This window comes from Dreissena polymorpha, chromosome 3, assembly GCF_020536995.1.
Source record: "Dreissena polymorpha isolate Duluth1 chromosome 3, UMN_Dpol_1.0, whole genome shotgun sequence".
In the NCBI taxonomy this organism is placed as follows: Eukaryota; Metazoa; Mollusca; class Bivalvia; order Myida; family Dreissenidae; genus Dreissena; species Dreissena polymorpha.
Window position 1 is genome coordinate 83153144 of NC_068357.1, and position 19819 is coordinate 83172962.

At 36.5% G+C, this 19819-nt stretch overlaps 1 protein-coding gene across 4 annotated transcripts in view; it reads left to right on the plus strand.

The window, feature by feature from the left end:
- Positions 1-675: 675 nt before the first annotated feature.
- The window catches only part of LOC127875024 (heterogeneous nuclear ribonucleoprotein U-like), a 32687-nt gene continuing 13543 nt past the window's right edge, over positions 676-19819 (plus strand). For 2 of the 4 annotated variants that reach the window (XM_052419759.1, XM_052419762.1), the window contains exons 1-13: positions 677-918; positions 7126-7244; positions 8203-8542; positions 9049-9158; positions 9546-9618; positions 10277-10469; positions 10709-10773; positions 11118-11257; positions 11752-11851; positions 12646-12758; positions 15554-15709; positions 16033-16140; positions 18903-19025. In XM_052419759.1, coding sequence (XP_052275719.1) covers positions 786-918; positions 7126-7244; positions 8203-8542; positions 9049-9158; positions 9546-9618; positions 10277-10469; positions 10709-10773; positions 11118-11257; positions 11752-11851; positions 12646-12758; positions 15554-15709; positions 16033-16140; positions 18903-19025 — 1773 coding nt within the window. In that variant the 5' untranslated portion in view covers positions 677-785. Of the gene's footprint in view, positions 919-7125; positions 7245-8202; positions 8543-9048; positions 9159-9545; positions 9619-10276; positions 10470-10708; positions 10774-11117; positions 11258-11751; positions 11852-12645; positions 12759-15553; positions 15710-16032; positions 16141-18902; positions 19026-19819 lie in introns of all 4 variants that reach the window. The other 2 variants (XM_052419761.1, XM_052419760.1) reach the window with 2 other exon arrangements.

A 19819-nucleotide genomic window follows, 5' to 3' on the forward strand; every position in this document is an offset into this window, starting at 1 on the left:
TTTAAGTAAATAATTATGTTTTAATTACAAGCTTACTTTTTTATATGTGTTTATATCTTTTATATAGCTGCTAAGTTATTATATAGTTGCCAAGTTATTTTATAGTTGCTAAGTTATTATCATGTGCTTTGTTAGTAAACTGAATATGCCTTGATATTATAACAAGAAATATGAAATTTATTTATTTATTTATGCCTTGTACATAACCATATTACCTTTGTATGTGTCGGTCAATAGCTATACATAGCTAATGTTAAACTGTTATTTATTGTAAACCGACTTGAAATAAAAGTTTGTATCTTGTATTGCTGTATCTTGTATTTACAATTGCCCAAAAAGATGAATATTTAATCGACCAATAGAGCACTAAATCTTCGTTCTCGGTCCGATCAATTTTGTGTGTGTGGCTGACTGACTATAGGCACTCGATCAGTGGTATGTACAATCGAGATATATCTTCATTTAGTATCGCCACGAATCTTTCAAAGGGATCTTTATCAGTGCGAAATTATTAAACTCAAAATACATAAACTTGGGCAAAAATCTTTATCCAACTTTTCAATTTATGGATTTAACTTAGATAAGCGTCTAAGATAGAAACCAGAATACCGCGATGTAAGACACCGTGTGTCCGATATTTAAACCTTTCAATTTTTCGTCCAAAAGAAATTCGATTTTGTAATACCCACGCACAACTTCCGCCATTTTATAACCACATTGTTGTTGAATTTGTTTGCGCCGATTTTTGCATTATTAATGATTTGATGTCATAATTCCTTAACAATATGAGTGAACTTGACCCAACGAAGCTCGACAAGTTGAAAGTCGCCGAGTTGCAAGATGAATTGCGTTCCAGGGGTCTAGATACAAAGGGCAAAAAGGCAGTTCTCATTTCGAGGTTGAAGAAAGCATTAAAAGGTGTCTGTCACTTTGTCCTACTACTCTATTGCGATTTGACAAGATTATATATGTGAAATTAAACAAAATTTTGCGATAAATATACATTCCATATGATGTAAATCAATGCATTATTGAAAAATTAGTTTTAATTTTTTTTTTGCTGTCACTGAGCTTTGTTTTATAACTCACCAGTAATCTCAATTTTTTTAGCTTGATCAGTCATTGTTGGTACTTCTTAAAAGTACCCCGGGTACTCTTAAGTATACGTTATTGTAACCCAGGTGCAGAAAATATACATGACGTAGCCAGGAATACTAACACTTAATTGGTCATTGTTGGCTCATTTTTTTCAAATGAATTATGTCCATATTTATGTAGATATTCTGAAAAATAGCCTCTATATTACCGAAATTTGTGCTAAAAAAGCATGTTGTGGCAGGTTGTGTTAATAGAGAATTGTTTGGTAATGTGTCACAACATTGTATTTTGGGCTGGAAAACTGGGTACAGTCTAATATTTGCTGTGTACTTTTAAGAATATTTTCCTTACTCGGGGTACATTGTAGAGTAAGAGTAGCCAACAATGACCAATCGCGCTCCATTTTACTGGTCCGCAATACATAAAAATAACGTTATGTGCATATACTGTCATATCAGGTTTTTTTTTTACTAAGAAAGTGACGCCGATATTCGGCGTCTTCCCCTACCAGAATTTTTCCCCTAAAAATACAATTTCCCCTCCAAAAATATAATTTTTCACCAAAATATAATATTTTACCCTCAAAGAAATGTTTTTTTTTCTTTTGGATAGTCGACACTTATCCAATTTGTACCATGTACAACGATCTCGCTCTTTCTCTCTCTCCCGACGAACACTCAAATCTGGGAATCCCAGTGATTCTATATATAGCTCTTAAATTACGTCATGGAAACCGGGCAACTAATCGTATTATAATGTGACTATTTTACTGGATTCCGGTCTTGCGCGAGAAGGGTGTTTTGTCGATTAATTACCGGAATCCAGTCGAATTTTCATCCGGGTTATGTGAAAGCCAAGAAAAATTAAACGTCAAATAAGAAAAAAGTCTCACAATTGGCGTTCATACACGAACAAAATAAAACGTTCGGACTCGGAAAATATTAATTGCGTTGACGCATTTTTTAAGAATGAATCATCAAAAACCGTTGAAACCCAGCAGGATTCCTAGGTTGGCGCTAAGGAAAAAAAATTAGTAGCCAAATTTCAGCACTACGATAACGACCCACATTATAACCTTATCTGCTCAATGAACGACATAATCATTATCATGAATCTATAGGTATCAACAATGACTGTATTAAATTATCAGTGAAGTCACATTTAAATAAATTGTTTGTTACCTGAAATCAAATAATTTAATCAGTGTCCGACAAATTTCTTATTTTTCAGGTAGCCCACTGGGCTACCAATACAAATATTTGGTAGCCCATAAAATTTTCCTACAAAATGATAAGAGGCAGGTTTTCATCTTAATTTTATTTCTTTAATTTATATAAAATTATACATAATATGTATACATACATATACATGATACAGCAAGTAGTCTGATGTACACAGTCAATATCGTAAATTAATGTTACAGTACAGGCACCGTGTACTTAAATGTAAATGTACCAAAGAAAATCATATACTACATGTAGATATTACATGTATGTGCACATGTATGTGTACTTAAATTCGAACAGCACGGTAAGTCGGAAACGTAAATAAAGCGTTTAGATGATCAATACGATTGACTCGTATGGTGTTAATCAATGCAATTGCCCTTTTTAACAACAAATACCGAGTTTCAAGAAACCAAGAGCATTAAATCATTTATTTACTTGTGTCCGACTTTAAGTACTGTCCAAATTTACGTATTGCATCCGTATGTTACGACGCTTGTGTGCAGTCAGTATGCAATACAATACCCGGTAATTGTTTCAATAATGAAGGAACTGATACAGCGTAACGGTAACGATACAGCGTGTTTACATGATATTTTATTAAGAGGAAATGTCAATGCCAAATAATTCGCGAGATACCCCGGTACTTTAGTTGAAATTCACAACGAAACTTTTAATGGAAATTAAATGATCCCAATGTCGTACCCGCTACGAAATTTTTATTACCAAATAAATACACCCACGCCAATTTTCGCACGCTTTTTATATGGACAAAGAAATTCATTTATTTAATGTAGAATTTTGTAACCTAAAATAGCTGTACACAACGCGTGCAAACCGTGGCAGGTTATTTACTCATGTTGCAATACAACGGTCCAGATTGGGAGCTTATTTCATCATATCTTTAAATAGAACCATATGCCGAAATTCATTTGACACTTTAGAAAATTTCAAACGTTTGTGTTTATGACTCTTATCGTCTATATTACCCATCCATAATTTGGTTTTAAAAATATAAATCGGGCATATATGGGATTATTTATTAACAGTCGACTAATCCAATTATTAATTGACAATGAAAACTAATAAGCAGGTGTTAACCGCGTTCACACTGTTGTTATTAATATTCATTTTCGGTTTCGTTACCGTTTTGAAGAATCCGCTATTGTTTTGATTTATTTAAAGTTCGGCGTCCTTGGATATTTAACGACATCAAAAACGTTGTCGCTATTACTCATTGTTGCGGTTAACAAAGAATTCCAAACTGCGAAATGATGTTGCATCATGTGCGCCAACTATCCAACCGGCTCTCATTATATTATTAGCAGACGAAAAATGTTGATTCTGATTGGATGATTAAAATACACTGTTACTGTTTACGACATAACCGCAAGTGATCGGTGACTGATTAGATAATTGATTGCACTTTGTTATCGGATTATAAGCAATACACAGTGTACAAACACATGGTCAGCGTGTTTATTCTACGTATGTCTGTCAATAAACCGGGCTACCGCTCTTATAGATTTATAGTAGCCCGGCGGGCATCAGCTGGAAAATTTCAGTAGCCCAATGAAAAATTTCGGTAGCCCCCGGGCGCCGGGCAATGGATTTGTCGGACACTGATTTAATGTTTTTTTTATTTTTCATTTATATTTATTTTCATGCACTGGCATAAACAGTATACAATGTTAGAACTTTCAGATATGCCCCGGTCTTTGATTGGGTGGGTCTTGCTTTGCATGCGTAGAACTTGTCATTGCAGACGACAGCAATAATTTCGCGCTCTTTCTTATAACACGGGTTTTACATGGCATACCGGTATTAATAATGCATAGTTAATAGTTATAATCACGTGGCTGTAGAAATACGGTGTAAATCAGTTCTACAAATAGACATGATAAAATATACATGCACTGGATTTAATTTGTTACCGCATCAAATTATTAACGGGTTTTGTTTTTCACAACTTACTCGCCGTAAGTAATTTTACACTGCTCACCAATTGAAATTAACTTCTCATAATTAATGATTGTTTACAGTACGGTAAATAGGTGTGATGATGATGCCCGAAACCGCCTTTAATGTACTGCTTTATTTACCGGTTTTATATCACGTATTAATGCTACAACTGTGATTCATTGTTAATAAACCTGCGATAAACGCTTACTATGTGACCGACGTCAATCACAAATAATAATCGCTATATAACTCAGCCTCCATAAACATTCTTGTAACCGATTGGACGTTAAATATCACAGTTTGGCGACTGGAAAGTTACCCGAAAATTTCCCGTGATGCATCTGTCAGCATACATGACTGTGTTATGTGGCTTGAATATACGATACGGGCATCCGGTTATCTCTTATCAATGGACTATCTATTACCACCTGGAGCTTTTATGGCGATTACATGTGGAAATCGGTACGGAGTTCTCTTTAAAAGTAGGGAATATTATATACTTATAGAGAAATATCAGGGTTTTTGCAATCGCCATTTTCATTAACATTTTAAACTTTAATCGCCAGCTAAAAGATTCAATCGCCTTTGGCGATTTTGGCGATCGGAAATGCTAACATAGGATTCGGAGGTACATGTAATCAACATCGATTAATACTGTCGGATTATTGTGAAAGTGAAAGTAGACAATCGGCAGCTGCCGCACCTTTCCTTTCCAATCCTGTAGCAGATTCAGATCGTCAACCCGTTCATCATGAAATTGAAATCACAATATTGACATCGTTCCCAGGCCCCAGTTGAAAACATCTCCCATTTTTAGATCTACCCCTGCAACTTTCTTTATGACTTTGACTTTAAAATCATACTTGTTCATGTGTTTAAGAACAAAAAGGTCAGAGACATGCCTCTTTTTCTAAAAAAAACTGAAGTCTGTAGGTGAGTTATAGACATTGAAATGAACAGTTTTTATTTTTTCCCCAAATATGTCTCTTTCGCGCTCGATTTTCCCCTTTTACCCAGCGTCCAGCGTCTTCCCCTTTTTCTAAAAAAAAAAAACCTGCATATCAAAACAAGCTTAGCTAGGCCTTTTGCTTTGCCTATACTGAGCTTCTTCTTATGCAAACAATCAAACCTGCAAATAATTGTAACACTGGTGGAAAATGAGCCTTCTTTGCCTTACAGTGCAGGTGACAAAGAGTTTGTTTGCTGCTGTAATTGTATGCACTAAGGATGCAAGCAGTAATAATTAAAAGTAATAATTCTAAAAAAATGCATAACTTTTATAGTAAACGCATCCCATGACAGCAGTAACAGGGCTCCCGCTGCCGTTCGCCAGATTCGCCAATTGCGAAAATTTAGCAAATTCGGCGAATAAAATAATCGTTTGGCGAAAGCTTCCGGCGAACGATTTTTGTCAGGAAAAAATCGTTCGCTGGCCGTTTTAGCCAAACGATTATTTTCCTGACAAATGCCATCCCAAATAGTAAACTCTTTCAGCTGTAGACTGTGCTTCAATACATCACCGTGTTATTGACCCGCAAAATTGATACGCAGTCTGCATTTACACCTGTCAGAACCGGATCTCGAGACAAAGGAAACTGACTGGTGTGAAAACAAAACAACAGAGTAACCGTACATCTTATCGGCTTAAATAAACAATTACATCTGATTAAAGATTGCTGCCGATTTAGAACAATTTGAGTAAAAGCCGTTAGCGAATTATCAACTTAGTCACACAATGGCACTCGCTGTAACTAAATTAAACATGCCGATACATTTTCCACCAGCGTAATATTCCGGTAATATAATTATGAATGAAAGTCGCGGATCTGATCGACAGAACAGCCGAAAGTTATTTTTATGTGCGGAACTTCACATAGAATAGTACACAAGAAAAATAATATTAATTGTATAAATCTTTAGTAAAACAATGTTAGAATCGAAATAATTCGTGTACTTTATAGTTTGTTGTTGAATAACCCACGCCGGGAAAATAAGATGCGTGGTTTCAAATGCTTTGCTCTCGTGATTTGATCCCTACGCATCTAAACTATCGGCCGTGTGTTATTTGACAACAAACTTTACCGTACACAAATTATTTCTTAATTATTTGGTTGAGTTATGGTCAGTAGCCAACCTACGCACAGACATTTGTTTGGTTCAGGGCATGTTTGTAAGCTATTATCGAGTCGACAACAATTTAAAACATCGGTATAGACTTACACAGATTTAAGAATATTGACAACGGTGAAAAAGTCTGATAAAACAGCACACGAAACAACAATGAAATAAAAATGATAAAACCAGTTGAGAAAACTCGTATGTTCCGTTTAAAAAAATGCCTAAGAGAATTTTACTTGTACATGTATTATACCACCTTCATGAGTGGCAAAATCTATGGTATATATTTTAACGTAATTTGTTATGATTTCGGACATAAATTTTAAACATATTAAAGCTTCGTTTTGCAGTTTCTTCTTTTACACCCCTGTAGCTAGACTTACAACAGGCGGTTCCGAATGCTTTGCTAAAACTTTGGCTACAGTTTCTTAAATTTGGCTACAAAAAAATCCATTTGGCTAAAATGTTGGCTACAGAAATTTTTGGGCCAGGGGGAGCCCTGAGATAAACGCCATAAGAGCTGAACAAGCACTTGAACAAAAAGTTCCCACTTGCTCAGAGCTCTGTATTTTTTTATCAGACACCAAATTGATGTTTTTAAATTAACCATAAAACAGACCGTTTATAATTGTCAAATGAAGGTAAATTCCTCAAGGTACAATGTATTATATTGTGAAGTAATTTATTACATTATTACTTATTCATGAATCATTCTTGTCAGGTGGAGATCACAATGCTTCAAGTCAATCGATTGACACCTCCATGGATGGTGATGCAGATACCTCTCAGAGTCTGGATGAAAGCTCGCAGGAAGCTGGTGAATCACAACAGTCTTCTCAGGTAAAGTTGCCTTGTCTGGTTTGCAAATTATAAACAAAATAGAACTTCAGGTCATTGATTTAAAACCTGGAGTCCGGAAGTCAACCCATTTCAGAATGTTCAAGAACTATGAGTGTCCAAATAAATCAGCTGTAGGACTCTTGATACAATGAACCACAATGTATGCTTATCACAAAACACTTGTTTACTGTTTAATTGGGACAACCCTAATTGCCATGTTGATATGACCTTCTAGATTATACACTAAATTTATTAACCAGGTTTTCCGAAGGAAAAAACTGGTTATTAGATTGGCGAATGCGGGCGGGCTGGCTGGCGGGCTGGCGGAATAAGCTTGTCCGGGCCATAAATATGTCGTTCATTGTCAGATTTTAAAATCATTTGGCACATTTGTTCACCATCATTGGACGGTGTGTCGAGCGAAATAATTACGTCGATATCTCCAAGGTCAAGGTCACACTTTGAGTTCAAAGGTCAAAAATGGCCATAAATGAGCTTGTTCGAGCCATAACTATGTCGTTCATCGTCAGATTTTAAAATCATTTGGCACATTTGTTCACCATCATTGGACGGTGTGTCGCGCGAAATAATTACGTCGATATCTCCAAGGTCAAGGTCACACTTTGAGTTCAAAGGTCAAAAATGGCCATAAATGAGCTTGTCCTGGCCATAACTATGTCATTCATTGTGAGATTTTAAAATCATTTGGCACATTTGTTCACCATCATGGGACGGTGTGTCCCACGAAAGAATCACGTCAATATCTCCAATGTCAAGGTCGCCACGACTAAAAATAGATTTAAAAAAAAAAAAAATTACAAAGGGGGTTAATTTTTTTTGGTCATTTCAAAAGTTCAGTTTGAGTTTTCTCCCTTTATCAGATTTTTTTTTCACAATGAAAACCTGGTTTTGTGACAATTTTGTCCCTTGTTATATATTATAAATTGTTTTACATTAGGAGGAGGAACCACAAGAACCAGCCCCAGTAGAAACTGTAAAACCTGTTCCAGAGGAGGTTCCAGAGGATGACAAACCTGTAGTTGAGGAGGTGGCACCAAGTTTGTCAGAAACTGAAGAGCCTGATGCAGAACCTGAAGCGGACCAGGTGCCTGCTGATGAAAGTGAGTCAGCCAATGACCAGCCGGAAGATGATGTGGCTCCTTTTGAAGAGCCTGTTCAAGAAGTAAAGGAAGAGGACAGTCCAGAAGAAGTGAAAGAAGAGCCTAAGGAGGAAGAGAACTCTAAGCCTGTGGAAATGCCAGTCACAGAACAGGAGGATCAGGAGGAATCTAAACCTGGTGAGTGAGATGCACAGTGTATGGTGGAAAGTTTGCGTTTGTGATGACTTGGCAAATTATGCTTGTAAATTTCTTAAACATTTTCATTTAAAATATGTACCCTTAGTGTTGAAAATGTTTTCATGAAAAACATGATAAACAAATAATCTTGTTGAATATTTTTTGTTCACACTGTAAATGTGTTTTCCATGGTGTGGATTGATGCAGAGATTTTTTGTTTGGGGGAATTATTTAAACAATCGTGTTCAGTCAAAAAAAAGTGGATGTTTAAATCATCTTTTTGGTTTAAACATGCTTAGGTCATTAAAAATATTTTATTGAAATAAATATAATATTTTGTATACGAAAAGAATTGAAGAATTGGAGGGAAATTATTAAAAGGCAAAGTTCTAAAGAAAAAAACCTGGATATCTCATTCTTGAAGTAGTTTGTCTTATAAAACCATCATTATGCTTCGTAAAATTTATTAGATAAGTACGTGTAACTAAATTTTCTATTCAATAAAGAAGATGACCAGATGGACACAGACCAGGCTGTTAAACATGAGGCAGACGAGGGTTGGGAAGCTAATCAGGAGGAAAAAATGGAGCCTGATCAGACTGAGACAAAGCATGAGGTAGGCATCCCTATTTTTCTCCATAGTAATAGACATGATTTTATTACATGAAATATAAGAAGCAAAAAGTCATTGGCAGAATTAATTCAAAATGTTGTTTACAAATCTGTTTTAGTACGTGATGATGGGTGGAGCCATTTATACAATTCTACATAAATATTTGTATATTTAAGATAAATGATTGGGGGCAGATATTGGTGCCATTTTCAACTCAAATTTAATAAAATTATTGGCCTGTTTTAACACTTGAATTATTTGGTTAAGCTTTCCAAAAGTCACTGCCAATGATTGCCCATCTAACAGTCATCAAGTCTACCATTCTTTAGGTTGGCATAATCTGTTTCTGTGTTGTATAAAATTTACAATAATCCCTCAACTTAATTTTAGCCAGAAGAAAAAGTGAATGAAAATGGTGTCAAAATGGAAGAAGAGGAGGAGGAGAAACCCGACCATGATAATGGTGAGCAGTGCCTCAAACAAAACCTTCTTTAACCCTTTCCCCCATAAGAAGCAAAGTGAATATGGCCATGTGCAACCAGCATAAAACCAGAACAGCCTGTGAGTAACTCGCAGTCTGTTCAGGTTTTATGGTGTTTGCTGTCCATCAGTAACTAAGGATTGGGAATGAAGCCTTTAAAACTTAAATTTAGTTAAAAAGGTATTTAATTTAATATAACTTTCTATGGGACTACACATGCGTGAAAATACGTATCTAAGTGGTAAAGGGGTATATGAGGTGCATCCTGCAAAATAGGTCACATACCATTTGCTGCATTTGGTCAGGAGCTACCCTGTTCACTATTTAGCCATGCATGTGTTTGTGGGCAGGGTAGCTCATGGAGCTAAGCTGGCTGTATATGGCATGAGAAACATGAGAAACATTTTTGCATGCTTTGGCTCTGGTTGCAAAGTCTTGATTCAATTTTCGTCTTATATCATTGGAAAACCCCAAAATTTTAAATCATCAGCAGATCATGATATAGTAAATACTATCTTGCCATCAATGTTCTACTAAGGTAACTGAGGTAAAAATAAGCTATCAAGGTGAAATTGTAAAAAACACAAATTTAATTTATTAATACTTTGATCAGTGATTATTTCTTGATGTGTCGTGACAGATCGAGGTGAGAAGAGGCAAAGGTCCCGCTCGAAATCTCGCTCCAAGTCTCGATCAAGGTCACGTTCACCACGGGAACGAAGGGGAAGACGCAGGTCCCGATCCAAATCCCACGAGCGCGAGAAATCTAATGACCGCTCCAGTGAGAAGTCAAGTGAAAAATCCAAAACTCAGGACAAGAAAAAGTTTAGACCGTAAGTGTAAAAAATACCTTAGGTTTTATGTGGTTGTATTTAAGATGTAATTAATTGTGATGCATGTTAACACGTGGTAGGTTTTTTCAATTTTTGGTTTTAAATGATGCATATTTCATAATATGGGGTTGGTTAAAATAGAAAGTTCTTACTGGTATCATTCCTGTTTGAAGGAATGAATATTTAAAGTTTCTGTAAAAAAAAATAATGCCCAATGTGTTATGAATTGCAATTTTCAGTCGCTCTCCCATTGAACCAGAAGATGATACATGGAAAGAATGGACGCATGTGTCATTGGACAAATGTAAGTGCTCTATTGTTGTTGTGTATAGTGAATGCCTTGAGCTTTTTATATGGACAAAATGTAGCCTTTATAGCACATAGAGGTCACAGCACTGTTCTCGGATTTAAAGGTGGAAGCTAAATGTTAAGACATACACTTGAATAACTGAGTGTAGACGATTTATGGTAGGAAATCAAAATGTCACACCATTAAGAAAATTTGTAAGATAGTCTGACTAAATATTTTAGAGAGATGGAGTCATTAAACTTGAAAGTAAGAAGGGAATGTCTCTCCCCGGCTTATTATTCTTGAGCTGTACAATTTTATGAAAATATCTTTCTAACATTTGAATGTTGTTGTTTCAGACAACAGTGACCTGTTTTTGAAGATCAGCAAGAACGGCCTGTGTGGCAAGCCTGCGACTGATGGAGGTTTTGCCATGATCTGGGCTGGAGCTAGGGCTTCATACGGGGTCAAAGGAGGCAAAGTGGCATATCAAGTGAAAGTAAGTGCTCAATATGCTGAGGAACAGACCAGATACGTGGCTTTGTAATGTAAACTATCATAGTAAATATGTAGATATATTTGGAATATTACTTGAATGTGGTTTTCTGTAGGGTTGTATCACACAACTTGGTTGTGTGATGTGCGAGACGCAAGGTGATTGGAAAACTATGTCATATAATGGAGGGCGATATAACTAGCTGGAACACCACAGTCGTGTAATATTCCATTTATTATATACCTCAGTATGATAAATCAAATGTAAAATATTCTTCAAAAAATGCTGATCTTACATTCATAAATACATTGTATGAAGTACTTAAGAATTGTCCTGTCATAAAACATAACTAGTTTTCACAATGTCACAAGACATGTTAATGAGTTTACATGCATCAAGTATGTGTTAATTGCAATTTGATGGCATGGAAAAAAAATACTATATGTATTAAAGAATTATTTTCTGAAACCTAAATGTTTTGTTCTCTTTACCTCCAGCTAACAGAGAATTTGGAGGTGGAACATCTTGAAGCCGATGAAGCTAATCCACATGTCCTGCGAGTGGGCTGGTCTACCGATGATAACAACATGCTGTTAGGTAGGTGATATTCAGTGTTTGTAGGCATCATGTTTGTTATGGGATAGGGAATAGTTGCTGTTTCAGGTGTCTTTCATTTTATAGCATAACCTTACCTCTGCAGAATAATATATAAATTTCTAAAGATTTTTAGTCTTTAAAAACATACTGTTTTTGCCCTTGAAATAAAAAATCCTGCCTAGCTATGTTTTTATTTCCATATATTGTGAGGTGGACATTTGTAGAAACATCGATCAACTGCTCACTTTTGGTTTGTATAACCCTGCCTCCTAGGGTCAATCTCTGACCAACATTTAACGAACATTTATAAAAGCCATCTCTGTTAAACAATGTCCATGCTCCCTGAATTGCTAAACACATTTTCTATCAAATCATAAACATTTTAATAGTGTTATGCAAAAATGGGTCATTTGCCATATGCTGCCAGTGTCAGTTGTGGTCAGGAAAAAGTGTCCGCTATTAAGTCACGCTAGGTTTCTGTGTCTCATAAGCGGACAGTGTAGATCCTGACCAGTCTATGTGAATGCATAGGCTTTACTGGAGGTACGCTGGGCACATGTGGCATAATACCCGTTTTTGCATAATGCGGTTCATTTGTCATTCTTCATTAATAAGCTCTCTTCGGCAAATGAACTTCTATCAGTTACTGATCCATCCTTGCAAATGTCTCAGAAGTGGACAGCGTAGGTTCTGACCAGCCTGTGTGAATTCGCAGCCTGGCCTGGAGCTATGCTTGCCCTTTTAGGCTTAAGACCCATTTTGGTATGAGGCAAATGAACCTGTGTCTGTTACAGGAGAAGAGGAGCTGTCCTATGGTTATGGAGGCACTGGCAAGGCCTCAACCAATCTCAACTTCGTGGACTATGGGGAGCAGTTCACTGTTGGGGATGTCATTACAGCTTATCTAGTAAGTTGTGGATTTAACCCTTTACCAATTCAGTGTTTTTTTCACCATTTCGGGAATATGGCCTTGTAATTTTGGATTGGGAAAAATCACAGCAATTTTACTAACATTTGGAAATTAGTGTTGCTGTTCAGAGCTCCAGATAAGGTTTTGTGAAATGCTTAACGTTACTACCAGATTTTCAAAAAGAATTCTTAACTCTGAAATTTTATTCTTAACGTTACTACAAAGTTTTGGAAAATAATTCTTAACTTTTCTAAATGACCTAAAAATAAATAATAATGGTTATTTTCATGCAAAAAATCAAAATAAACATACTTGCAACTTTATTTACACGAGTTTAACAGTGTCTATTCAGTATTATACAAATACCTTCACATGCTCAAACTGTGCTTAGATTGCATGCCTTCGATGATTTTTTTTTTACATATTTCACAATTAAAATGGGTCTCCCTTTCAATCTTCTCAATGATTAGCCACGGGATTGTCCCATCCACTTGTTCAATGTTTTTTTTTGTTTAAGTTTGGACCCGTCGTGTCGCGTTTTTTTTAGCTTTTCCGATTGTGTCAGCAACTGAACATACAACATCGTATAAGATCTTTTCTATAATGTCTTTTTTAACATTCAACTTCGGCTCACTTTGCGTACAATATGTTAAAAGCGTGTTTTTGCACGCTTTGCAGGTTTTTAGGACGCTCTCTGGGCGCCGCCATTGTTTTTTGACGGATAGACTGTATACGCCGCTTTTATTGGAAAAATGCGCTTTGTTTAACAAAAACCCGATAACAATTCTATATAAGGACCGAAAAAATCTTTAATACGAGAAAAGAACTCAATAAGTATCGATACAAACTGATGTAAAAATAATATTCGTAACTTGATTTTGTAATTCTTAATGGTACGACAAGATTTTAAAATAAATACGTAACAGACTTGAAAATAATTCGTAATTACGAAAATACGACTCTTATCTGGAGCTCTGCTGTTGTTGTTTTGCTTACAAATGATTCGAATTTGAGAATAAAAATGTTTTCAATATTATATTTACTCAGGTTATTTGATAGAGCTGGATGAGCGATGAACTAAATGTTGAGATTTTTTTTAACCCTCAATTCGGAATATTTAGGGCCCATTGGCAAAAATATATAGTTTTGCCATTGGAAATATGGCCAATACCAACCCTGAATTTGAACCAAAAAAACTTTGCACTCAAATAAACATTTTGACCAGTTTGTAGTCCCTTAGAAAATCAAATAAAACTAGAAATGGCGCGACAGAGGCCAACTCGTATCTCCACACCGCATGTTTGACCCAGGGGGCGCCCCAGGGTTGATAATGGGGCCATGCATAGTTGAGATTGACCGTATTGTCATAAGGTATGTTCAGTATCAATTTGAAGTAAGTCGGTGTAGAAATGAAGAATTTACAGTAAAAGGCAATTTTGGGTGGGCGTGGTCTATGTGGGCGAGGGCGCCCCAGGATTGGTAATGTGGATATGCATAATTGAGATTGACCATATTGTCATAAGAGATGTTCAGTATCAATTTGAAGTAAATCGGTGTAGAAATGAAGAAGTTATAGTTAAAGGCTATTTCGGGTGGGCGTGGTCTATGTGGGCGAGGGCGCCCCAGGGTTGGAAATGGGGCCATACATAGTTGAGATTGACCGTATTGTCATAAGAGATGTTTTGTATCAATTTGAAGTAAATCGGTGTAGAAATGAAGAAGTTATATTAAAAGGCAATTTTGGGTGGGCGTGGTCTATGGGGGCGGGGCGCCCCAGGGGTGGTAATAGGGCCATGCATAGTTGAGAGTGACCGTATTGTCATAAGAGATGTTCAGTATCAATTTGAAGTAAATGGGTGTAGAAATGAAGAAGTTAATGTTAAAAAACATAAAAAAAAATGAGTGAAAATCTCTGACCTTGCCCCACCCCAACCCCCATAACTTTTGACCCAGGGGTCAGATCAAAATTCCAAATAGTGCAGGGTCGTACATATGCTCATAGCTACCATGTGTGTAAGTTCTAGTGCTTATAGTGTAGGAGGAGATAGTGGCCAGTACGGACGGACAGACGGCGGAACCACAATATCCCCACGCTTTTCAAAAAGCGTGGGGATAATTAAAGACTGTTCTAAATAGATTCAAGCTTTTTAAAAGGCTTCATTTCCAACCCTTAGATACTGATGTGCAGCAAACAGCATACAATCTGAACTGCCTGGGAGTTTCTAGTTGGGTTTTATGCTGGTTGCATATGGCCATTTTTACTTTGCAGCTGAGTGGCAAAGAGTAAAAGTTTGATGAACTTAAAGTCTGCAATATGTGAACTACTGATCCAAATTAAATATTGACTCTCAACATTATCAATATATTGTGACAAGTGAAAAGAATTAATGCTATAACATAAAGGTGTTTGTTTAATGCTTGAAAATATTACACTTTTTGAAAATTTTGCAATCTTTTAACAGAAAAAAAATTAAGAGGAAACAAACTTAACATGAAATGGACATAATCTTCAGGAACTTCTATGATTTAACATTTTTACTAAGGAGACATATGGCTTTAGCAGAAATAGTTACCAGATTTAATGTTTTACATTCAAGCTTATTGTACTCTGAGACATGGGGCTCTAATAGAAATAAGAGCCCATTTTTCACGTTTCACATTCAAGCCAAAGGAGATAAATAGGTGCATGATTTCACTTTTCATGTTCAAGCCAAATGTCTAAAGGAGCCATATGGCTTTAAGGTAAATAGGTGCCTGATTTTATGTTTCACATTCAATCTGATTATTTCCAGAACCTTGAGTCTGATCCGTGTGTGATCTCCTACGAGAAGAACGGAACTGACCTTGGCACATGCTTTGAGGTTGAGAAGACCAAGCTTGGCGACAAGGCAATGTTCCCTCATGTTCTCACCAAGAACACAGCATATGAGTGCAACTTTGGTGCCATGGTATGTGAAACATCCTGAGTAAAGACAAAATAACAATTAAAGTGAACGGTGTCTTCCCTGACTGCACAAGCTTATCTTGGGGGATACTATACATACATGCAATAGGCCGCTTTTTCCCGGTGCGAGGCTCAATTTGTTAGATGGTTTGCAGTCTATGAATTATATTTAAACAGTTATAGTGTTTTAATTGTGACATAGTTGAATTTCGTTGATTTGTGTTTGGGCTTAGATGATGGACTGCACAGGCTAATCTGGGACGACATTTTACGGACATGCATTAAGCCCTGTTTTCCCAGAGTGAGGCTCATTGTTAACTGTTACAGGAGGAGCCCTACTTCCCCATCAAGGAGGACTATGTGCTCATGGACAAGGTGGCCGTAGAGGAGAGAGTGAAGGGAACAGGGCAGCCGGAGAACAAGATTGACTGTGAGGTAACTACCATATAGAGGTTTCGGGTCCAATATGGGCTGTGGGGTTACTTGAACTTGGAGGTCAAAGGTCGAATATGAACTGTGAGGTTACTGGAATTAAGAGGGCTGGACATTTATTAAACACTTTTCCAAAATGATTTTGGAAACACTTTCAGATATTGACCTTATTATCCCCCGCCATAGGCGGAGGGATATTGTTTTGGCGTTGTCCATCTTTCTGTTCGCCCGGAGCCATATCTTGGAAGTGCTTTGGCAGATTTCATTTAAAGTTGGTATAAGTATATATATGGATAAGGGGATGATGCACGCCAAATGGCATTGTACACCATCTGTTTATAACGAAGTAATGGTCCTTTATATCTTGAAAAAATGCTTTTTTTGTGTGTCCGGAGCCATATCATGGAAGTGCTTTGGCAGATTTCATTGAAACTTGGTATGAGTATATATATAAATGAGAGGATGATGCACACCAAATGGCATTGTACACCATCTGTTAATAATGGAGTTATAGCCCTTTGTATCTTGAAAAAATGCTTTTTTGAGTGTCAAAATTAACACTTTTGTGTCCAGAAGCATATTGGCGGGGGATATCAATTCAACGAATTTGCTTTTTTAAGATGTGTGAGTCTACCCACATGACTTACAGATCAAGTTCAAGTTTCGTTCAGTCCATTGATTTTTTACCAAGTTAGGGCCCTTTTTATTTAACATTTTTTCTAAAATTACACTTTTGGGGAATAGCTCCTGTGCAACTTCAAAGTGCAGTAGTTTTCACGAACACAGCTCTTCTCATTCATGATTTTTCTTGTCTTACGCTGAATCTCCAATAACATATGAGCCACAGCCATGCAGTTGATCACAGTTGAACTCTATCATTTTGGACTGAGTCACATGCAAGACCCATAAACCTAGAGGCAAGGTCAAGGTCAACTATTGAGGTCCAAGATCACATGTTTTTGTCATTATTCATAATTAAGCCATAAATTAAATTTTATGGAATTCAGCTTAAGACAAGAAAAATCATGTATGAAAAGAGCTGTGTTCGTGAAAACTATTGCACTTTGAAGTTGCACAGGAGCTATTCCCCAAAATTTATTATTATGTATTGACATAATATAGTGTTTTTCCCAGGAGGGCAAAGGGGCATGGCTCATTACTTTCAAAAAGGGCATTTTAGCGCGCAGTTTAGGCAAAAAAGGGCAAAAACGTTCGTCGAATACCTGAATTACGGGGAAACATGTAATCGCATCAGAAGCAGTTGTGGAAAAAATAACATATAAACAATCACATTTAATGGTAAAAGATGTATTTAACTTACTATGATTTATATAAATATATTTACCTTGCAATGTACATTTAAGTTCCATGCTGTTTCAATAAACTGTACAGCACGACAAACATAATAAAGCAATATATGCATATGAATCTGACTATACACAGATCCACTAACATATAAATGAAACCATGTTTGGCTAATCCCTTTTTTTAACAATAATCTTGACAGATGTTTAAAATAACATTGCGAGTACATTGATGGCTAACAATATGCAAACACTCGTTTCCGTGACATACATCCAACGAGTAGATTACAACTAAATAAATAATGTTGTTGCTATCTAAAACATTTTTATGCATCGTTGATTATCACAGACAATTCATTAATTCCTTCTTAATGTATAATCCCCATCGTTAATTCGATCATTTACGACGGTATTTGCCATTTTTGCCCAGTCACAATTTAACTCTGTATAGTCCGCCATGTTGATAAAATGTCAAATGATGTAAGTGACAGGTGCGCATAGCAACGTTAAATCGTATACGCGATTCGCATTTTGTAAAATTTGTATACGTCTCAGTAATTATTTCAATAATTAGATCTAATTATCTGAAAGACGAAAACGATAAAGAATAAATTTGTTTGTGATTTTAAATGTAATTATGCGTAAAAATATATGTTTTGATATAACTGAATAATGCATGCAATGCAAAATTGCCACGAGAATAACATCGAGTTTTTCATCAAAGGTCTCCGAAGTAATGATTTTATCGTGGAGGAGCACACATTGCCGACCGAAAAGTGCGCTTGGAATAACAAAGCCTCCGGCATTATCGATTGATACTGACACGGGGTTATTCACGCATGACTAATTCACAGCTTTGGAGCAGTCAGTAAGACCTACCTATAAATCGAGCACTGTAATAGATTAAATCTGCTCAATTAATATAGTCGATTAGACGTTGACGTCTCTCGAGTAAATCAAGCACAGTCAGAGCGTCACAGACAATGAAGGACGCTAATTTTGCGGACCAAGTTAGGTCATAAGGCAATAAAGATGTTATCAATAAGGGCGCGTGGCGAAATTTGCCTTTGAAAAGAAGGGCGCGTGGCGAAATTTGTCTTTGAAAAGGGCAGAGTGGCGATCCGGGAGGGTGGCGTGGCTTTTCGCCACGCTAAAATGGCCTGGGAAAAACACTATAATACACATTAAGGGATTCTGTAATAACTGTCCGCAAATGTTCACATTTTAATTGCTGCCTGTCAGGTAAGACTCGGGTCTCCAGGGTCAAGGTCACACACTGTGGTAAAGTATTTAAAATGTTAATTAAAAATGTTGTTTCTGATAGAACTCTACCTAACATCAAGGAAGTTGCTCAGATCCATGTACAAAAGTTATTTGACGGGGATATAAATATATTTGAATTAGCTTGTTACATAGAAAATGTATTTTACTTCATGTCAGGCGTTTTCTGTTTGTTGACAGATCATAATGATGGTGGGACTGCCTGCCAGTGGGAAAACAACATGGGTTGAGAAATACAATGCTGACAACCCCAACGCCAAGTTTAATATACTGGGCACAAATTTCATCATTGACAAAATGAAGGTATGCTAAAAGAATGTTTGCTTTTACAATTCAATGTTCCTGTAAGTTCTGAGGCCAGTAAATGCCACTTTGTTACATTAGAGATTACTCTTTGCCCTTCACATAAAAGATCCCTCATATTAAAGTTTTGGCATATAATTTATCTATAAAAAAAGCTTACCCTAAAATGTTCTTTTTCTAGCCAAACTGAAATTTATTGAATATATCTTCACCACTATTCAGATTCTGAATTCAGGAAGGCCTTAGATAGGAGCGGAATTCAGTATCAATTTGTATGCCCCCCGAAGGAGTGCATATGGTAATCGGGCCGTCCGTCCGTCCGGTCTGTCATTCCGTCACACTTTGCGTTTAAGTTTCTCGTTTAGGTTTCGAAAAATGCTCATAACTTCTATGTCTCTTCACATAGCAACCTGATATTTGGCATGAATGTGTATCTCATGGAGCTGCACATTTTGAGTGGTGAAAGGTCAAGGTCATCCTTCAAGGTCAAAGGTCAAAAAACATGTATCAAAGTGGCGCAGTAGGGGACATTGTGTTTCTGACAAACACATCTCTTGTTTTTTTCTCTAAAGATTTTCCCTTAACCATTTCGTGCTCAGAAGCCAAGTGAAAATGACTGTATTCAAGCAGCCAAAACCAGAACAGTCAGCTAATTTCGGGGTATCTCGCAGTCTGTTTAGGTTTTATGCGTTTTGCTGCTTATCAGTACCATAGGGTTTGAAATGCAGCCTTAAAACTTGAATCTTGTAAGAAAGGTGTTAAACTCTATTTTCTTAGGGACTACAAACCAGTAT